At 48.4% G+C, this 7,694-nt stretch overlaps 1 protein-coding gene across 1 annotated transcript; it reads left to right on the forward strand.

The window, feature by feature from the left end:
* Positions 1–31: 31 nt before the first annotated feature.
* On the forward strand, positions 32–7,693 carry pla2g6 (phospholipase A2, group VI (cytosolic, calcium-independent); the record flags this gene model as incomplete). Its single annotated transcript, XM_057034682.1, has 13 exons — positions 32–183; positions 697–916; positions 1,176–1,385; positions 1,512–1,692; positions 1,824–2,011; positions 2,178–2,274; positions 2,426–2,608; positions 2,718–2,826; positions 3,423–3,530; positions 3,868–3,958; positions 4,024–4,187; positions 4,344–4,494; positions 7,627–7,693. Coding segments are annotated over exons 2-13 (1,764 nt in total), but the record flags the coding sequence as incomplete, so codon positions are not given.
* Position 7,694: the final 1 nt, after the last annotated feature.

The raw sequence follows: 7,694 nt of genomic DNA on the forward strand, positions 1-7,694 counted from the left end.
AAAAGGTAACTTCATGGGGGTTTGTCGCCAACATTGAAGACCGCCCTCTTATTGGTGGTGGCTCGCTCTGAACTGTGATTGGACGAGTGCACGTCAGTCATGATTTTTAAACACGTTTGGTTGCGGTGCAAAATTTGTTGACGTCCCCATCAGAAGTCAGCATAAGCCCCGGTGAGCTAGCAGGTAAGCAATGAATAACAAGGCCAACCCGACAAGACTTAACACGCTAATGCGATAAGCTAAACTTTGCACATAGTGACATAGATGAATAACTAACAATTAGTCTGTAACATTAATTAGACCCGTAAGTTGCCTCCTTCGGCTTTCAGTTTCGAAAGCGTGCCAAATTCATTTAGATGAACTAAAAAAAAAACCCAAATCTTAAATCTCATGACTAGCCTGAGTGGAGCCTTGTAAATAGGGTCTATATATCGGCAAGATCTTCGAACACTTTATAAAATTGGAGTTGTGACCTCATGAAATCACGGTTTCCTCGTAACATGTTATTACTCTAACACTTCCTGCTGTATTCTTTGTGTACATTCAACAACCACACACTCCTTATTGGTCCGGTGTGACCTGCTGGAATGTAAATCATTAATTAGTCTTGAAAGTAAATCCCACAGGCTTGCTAGTGTCACCAGGATATCATATAGACTCTTTGTAACGTTATCTCTCCTTGTGTCATGTGGCAAGCAACTATGCAGTTTTTTGGAAAGCTTCTGGACACAGTTTCCTCCGTGTCAAACCTCTTTGCAAACCCTTACCGGGTCAGGGATGTGTCGATGTCAGACTACGCTGGAGGAGGAAAAATCAAGCTCAGAGAGGAAGGACGGATGATGCTGTACAAAAACACACAGTGCCGCTCATGGGACTGTCTTCTAATGTGCCCTGAAATGCCTACCGCCACATTGAGGTCAGTATTGCTTGGTTATGGTCACGGGAGACCAAAAGAGCAGTTTAGTTAAATCCTGAACCATTTAGTTGTGCTATTAGTGATCAGTCTAGCAGGCCATAAGATAGCAGCCTATAAGATTTTCCTTTTTGATTATAAAAGTTCAGAATAACAATCATTTTTATCTGTAACACTCTTTATATTTAAACAAAAACCTCAAAGTGCTACAAAACAAACAGAAGTTTGAGTGAGTTTCGTAACCTCTCTATTTATCCCACAGGTTGTTTCAGGTGGCATCAGAGGAGGATGCCATGAACTGGTTCCCTCATTATGCCCTCAAACTTCGGCCCTTCTATGAGACGCTTTCCCTGAAGGCTGAGACCACCCAGGCAATTGTGGACTGCATCCGCAACCACCCAGACTGGAGTTCTGCCCACATTGCAGTTGACACAGGCCTCAGAGAGTGCCTTAAACATAACTACATTCAGAGGTAGGACGCAATCCTGTAAAGAAATCATGAATGTCACGATTTCAAATTGATCACAATTTGCGGAAATGGGTAAAATAAGCAGCTGTGTATGGATTTAGTAAGTGGTGACCTGTTCCTCTGCTGCAGTCAGATCAATTCTCGGGACGCATCAGGTCAGACGCCCCTGCACCTGGCATGTGCGCATGGGGACCCTGTGTGTGTGAAAGAGCTGCTGGAGGAGAGCCAGGCTCTGACGGACATCAAAAACCACAATGGAGAGACCCCCATGCACTTCGCCGCCAAACACGATTCTCCTGCCATCATCCAGGTGCAGCAGGAATGAAGTCTGACTTTTTTGTCCACTTTATGTTAAATTGTGCTCCTGCCAAAGTTTTTGTATCCTACAAATCATCTTTAGATCTCAGCAACTCACCATCCCTTCATCCTGTCCTCATTTAGGTCATGTGCTTACGTATGTGCTCTGGGGTGAATGAGCTGAACAAAGACGGGGAGACGCCATTACATGTGGCCTGTCGCTTGGGGCGCATTGAGTCTGTCAAAGCTTTGCTGGGGGGTGGTGCCAAGTGTGATATCATTGGTGGTGCTGGCTACCCTATTCACAGTGCTATGAAGTACAGCGAGAAGTGGTGAGTGAGAGCTGAGATGAGCGTGATGATTTATCCCATTACCAGAGTAAAGCCTGCAATATGCAGGCACTGAAAGTGCTTAAGTTAACATATTCATCAACGTGCAAGTCGTTTGCTTCAGATTATACTGTCAGTGGTAATTGTATCTTCTGTGTTTGCCTGTCAGCTGTGTAGAGGAAGTTCTTAAAGCAGACCCAGGCCAGCTCCATGCTGAGGACTGTATATATGGAGGAACACCTCTGCACTGGGCAAAAACTGCTGAGGTGCACTATCTTCCCTTTTATGTTTTGTAATATAATTCTATGTAGAATAATATATCTACCTCCTGTTAACTGAAAAATTAAAGCATGCCATTCTTATTTGAAAGGAACCAGCAATGTTAAAATAACTTCTGGTGTAATAAATATAATCCAGATGTGTCGCTTGCTGCTGGAGCATGGCTGCAAAGTCAACTACCTCAGTAAAACTGGGGAAAGCCCTCTTCACATTATGACCAAGAAGGGCCGTTTTGAGGCGGCCATGGTGCTGCTCACCCACGGAGTGAACGCCAACCTGAAGGGACAAGATGGAAACACAGCCCTGCACCTTGCTATGAAGGTAACAACATAAAACTGAACTTGGCACGAATGTCAAAACTATGACAAATGTGCTGCAGATATATGTTATAGATATATGTAAATAACGACATTATAACTTTGTTCATTAGCTGGACCAAATAGAGTTGATCAAAGCTCTAATTGTGTTTGGTGCTGATGTGGAGATCCACAACGACTTTGGAGAAACACCTGGACTTATCGCCGCCCGCACCAGCAAAGGTAAATTGTTGAGGAAACGGGACTGAGGAGAGTTGAAAGCAGTTGCTTATGGACATTTAACTGCTTGACTTTGCAAGTCCATATAATTATGTCATCTCCTTTAAATACATGTTTGCATATTGCCACAAGTTACATACATGAGCAGTGTTTTACAGCCCCTTCATCTACCCAACACAAACTTAGAGAAGCAATATAATGCAGTAATATGTTCATTCTTAATTGCAATGCCACATATCCGACAGTAGGGGGCAGTAAAGCACTCATTATATTCAGCACCTTGAGCTTCACTTGGTATCTGTCGTCTTGTTTGGCTGCCGTGTTTCTTGAAAATATCTTGCACAGAGGCCAACTAAAAACGGATTGTGTGTTGTTTGTAGATGACATTACTGAATTAATAATATAGTTTGTTTATTGAGTTGATTGAAACTGCTTGCTTGATGCTTTCAACCAAAAGCAGTTTTAATTTGAAACTGCATAATTGCTAACTTGTTTGGGCTTTCCTTTCCTATTCCCCCTGATGTTGCTGTGGTGGTTTGTGCTTATGTGCATGTTTAACATGTGAATGTTTTGCTTGTGTGTTTTGTGTTAATATTTAGGCCCTAACAGAAAGATACTGCTGGACATGCTGTGTAGTGTAGGAGTCCAGCGATGCCGGCCACCCTCCCTCAACAGTCCTCCCCCCAACTTCAAACCGGCGGGCATAGGTAACACCACTATTCATCCCTGTGCTCGACCTGTACTGCTCTTTCAGCCATTTTTTCCATCTCATTATCCAAATTACATAATTACAATATAATGCAGATGGTACAACTAGAGGAACCACAACTGCAATATGATATAAAGATACAATGGTTGATGTTACAATACCGGATGAATAACGGCACTATTGCCCTTGTCCCACACCCCATCTGTGTGTTTCTGTTAGAAACTGGGTGCAATAAGTCTGAGTGCTCAAAGATTGATAGGTTTAACATTGTTTCTGCTTAATGTTTTTATTTTTCTATGCAACTGGCCCCTTCCTCTCCTTGTATTGGATGACAGGGTTCGAGGACATGGTACATATGGGAGCTGCAATCGCTGCAATGAGCACAGGCTCCTATCAAGTGGATGGCTGCAAACCAGAGACAGACCGGTGAGTTACTAATGTAGGTAGGGAACTCAGGGGTAAGGTGTTTAAAACTGAACTCTGCTCTGCAGGATGGACAGGCTCCTGTGTCTGGATGGTGGAGGCATTAAAGGCCTGGTGTTAATCCAGATGTTGATTGCTTTAGAGAAAGAGGCCGGTCGGCCTATCAGAGAGCTCTTTGACTGGGTGGCTGGCACTAGCACAGGGGGCATCCTGGCTCTTGCTATTATCCACGGTGAGTGTGTGTTTCCCTGTTTTGGTTTCACATTTAACAATATATAGCGAGATGATGTGGTGGTACTTCATATGTGGTGAGTGGTTTGTTTTCGGTAAGGTCTTGCCAATTTCTTGGCCAATGTGGCAGCAGAAACAGAAGTTCTTGTGTTTGTAGGTAAGTCCATGGAGTACCTGCGCTGCTTGTACTTTAGAATGAAGGAGCAAGTTTTTAAAGGGTCACGGCCTTATGAATCTGCACCACTGGAGGAATTTCTAAAGAAAGAGTTTGGAGAAGACACCAAGATGGCAGATGTTCAATACCCCAGGTAACTACTGACATTCAGAAAGAAACTAAATGGACTGCAGAGATTTACCATAAAATCCTCAAGGGCTGTCATGGCACTTACCTGTGGAAGCCAGAAGTGTCCTGTTTTGTTTTGGTTTTTGTGGCTGGTTTTCATAGAGAAGACTGTAGACTGTTATATTATCACCTATTTCTTAGTACTTATGAGCATTTATAAGTACTGCTGTAAAATTGGGCATTATTGGTCAACAAGTCACCTGAACTTTTTTCATTAGCACATATTTTGCCTACATTACTGCTTTGGACCTCTGCCCTTCCCGTGGGCTCACCACCTGCAGGAGGGGCCAAGGGGGTCGGGTGCATTGTGTAATAGGCTGCGGCCGAAGGCAGGGACCTTGAGGAAATCACCTTGGCACTTCTCTGATCCCCGGCTGCATAAACTGGCTCTAGGGACATGGAATGTCACCTCTCTAGTGGGAAAGGAGCCTGAGCTGGTGCGCGAGGTTGAGAAGTTCCGACTAGACATAGTCGGCCTCACCTCGACGCACAGCAAGGGCTCTGGAACCAGTCTTCTCGAGAGGGGTTGGACTCTCTACCACTCTGGCGACGGACAGGGGTGGCAATTCTCGTTGCTCCCCAGCTCAGTGCCTGTATATTGGCGTTTACCCCAGTGGATGAGAGGGTAGCCTCCCTTTGCCTTCGGGTGGGGGGACGGATCCTGACTGTTATCCACTCTTTTTGGAGTCCTTAGAAGGATTGCTGGAGAGTGCTCCTTCTGGGGGCTCCCTCGTCCTCCTGGGTGACTTCAATGCTCACGTTGGCAACAACAGTGTGACCTGGAGAGGTGTGATTGGGAAGAACGGCCCCCTGATCTGAACCCGAGTGGTGTTTTGTTATTGGACTTCTGTGCTCGTCTCAGATTGTCCATAACAAACACCTTGTTCAGGCATAAAGGCGTCCACATGTGTACTTGGCACCAGGACGCCTTAGGCCGCAGATCGATGATCGACTTTGTGGTCGTGTCATCCGATTTGCGGCCGCATGTTCTGGAGAGAGGGGCGGAGCTGTCAACTGATCACCACCTGGTGGTGAGTTGGCTCCGATGGCGGCTGACTGTGCTGTGGCCGCAAGGTGGTTGGTGCCTGTCGTGGCGGCAATGCCCAAACCTGCTGGTGGACACCAGCGGTGAGGGATGCCGTCAGGCTGAAGAAGGAGTCCTATCGGGCCTTACTGGCCTGTGGGACTCCTGAGGCAGCAGATAGGTACCGGCGTGCCAAGCGGAGTGCAGCTACGGCTGTTGCCAAGGCAAAGACCCGGGCATGGGAAGAGTTCGGTGAGGCCATGGAGAACGACTTTCGGACGGCCTCAAAAAGGTTCTGGACCACCATCCGGCGTCTGAGGAAGGGGAAGCAGTGCACTGTCAACACTGTGTATAGTGGTGATGGTGTGCTGCTGACCTCAACTCGGGATGTTGTGGATCGGTGGAAGGAATACTTCGAGGACCTCCTCAATCCCACCAACGCACCTTCCAATGAGGAAGCAGGGCCTGGGGACCTGGGGATATGCTCTCATATCTCCGGGGCTGAAGTTGGTGGCAAGGCCCCAAACTCCTCGGTGGCAAGGCCCCGGGGGTGGATGAGATCTGCCCAGAGTTCCTTAAGGCTCTGGATGTTGTAGGGCTGTCGTGGTTGACTCGACTCTGCAACATCGCGTGGACATCGGGGGCGGTGCCGCTGGATTGGCAGACCGGGGTGGTAGTCCCTCTTTTTAAGAAGGGGGACCGGAGGGTGTGTTCCAACTATAGGGGGATCACACTCCTCAGCCTCCCTGGTAAGGTCTATTCAGGGGTACTGGAGAGGAGGGTCCGCCGGGTAGTCGAACCTCGGATTCAGGAGGAGCAATGTGGTTTTCGTCCTGGGCGTGGAATAGTGGACCAGCTCTACACCCACAGCAGGGTCTTTGAGGGTGCATGGGAGTTTGCCCAACCAGTCCACATGTTTTGTGGCATTCGACCGTGTCCCTCGGGGATGTCCTGTGGGGGGTCCTCCGAGAGTATGAGGTGTCAGGCTTCATGATACGGGCCGTCCGCTCCCTGTACGATCGGTGACAGAGTTTGGTCCGCATTGCTGGCAGTAAGTCGAACTCGTTTCCGGTGAGGGTTGGTCTCCACCAGGGCTGCTCTTTGTCGCCAATTCTGTTCATAACTTTTATGGACAGAATTTCTAGGTGCAGTCGTGGTGTTGAGGGGGTCCGGGTTGGTGACCTCAGGATCGGGTCTCTGCTCTTTGCAGATGATGTGGTCCTGTTAGCGTCATCGGGCCGTGACCTCCAACGATCACTGGATCGGTTCGCCACCGCATGTGAAGCAGCTGGGATGAAAATCAGCACCTCCAGATCCGAGGCCATGGTTCTCACCCGGAAAAAGGTGGAGTGCCTTCTCCGGGTCAAGGAGGAGATCCTGCCCCAAGTGGAGGAGTTCAAGTACCTCGGGGTCTTGTTCACGAGTGAAGGAAGAATGGAGCAGGAGATCGACAGGCGGATTACTGCGGACGCCGCACCGATCCGCAGTGGTGAAGAGAGAGCTGAGCCAAAAGGCGAAGCTCTCAATTTACCGGTCGATCTTCGTTCCTACCCTCACCTATGGTCATGAGCTTTGGGTAATTACCAAAAGAACAAGATCACGGGTACAAGAGGCCGAAATGAGCTTCCTCCGTAAGGTGGCTGGGCTCTCCCTTAGAAATAGGGTGAGAAGCTCTGCCATCCGGGAGGAGCTCTGAGTAGAGCCGCTGCTCCTCCGCGTTGAGAGGAGCCAGATGAGGTGGCTTGGGCACCTAGTTAGGATGCCCCCTGGGCGCCTCCCTCGTGAGGTGTTCAGGGCATGTCCCTCCGGTAGGAGATCCCCGGGAAGACCCAGGACACGTTGTAGAGACTATGTCTCTCGACTGGCCTGGGAACGCCTGGGGATCCCCCCGGATGAGCTGGAAGAAGTAGCTGGGGAGAGGGAAGTCTGGGCTTCTCTTCTTAGGCTGCTGCCCCCGTGACCCGACCCCGGATAAGCGGTAGAGGGAGGATGGATGGATGGATGGATGGATGGATGGATGGATGGACATTACTACTTTGGATGGGTAAAGCTGTCACTTATCCTTTTTCACAGGGTGATGGTAACTAGTGTGCTGGCTGATAGACACCCAGGAGAGCTGCACATCTTCAGGAATTATGACC

The sequence above is a fragment of the Takifugu flavidus genome, chromosome 6, assembly GCF_003711565.1.
Source record: "Takifugu flavidus isolate HTHZ2018 chromosome 6, ASM371156v2, whole genome shotgun sequence".
Lineage (NCBI taxonomy): Eukaryota > Metazoa > Chordata > Actinopteri > Tetraodontiformes > Tetraodontidae > Takifugu > Takifugu flavidus.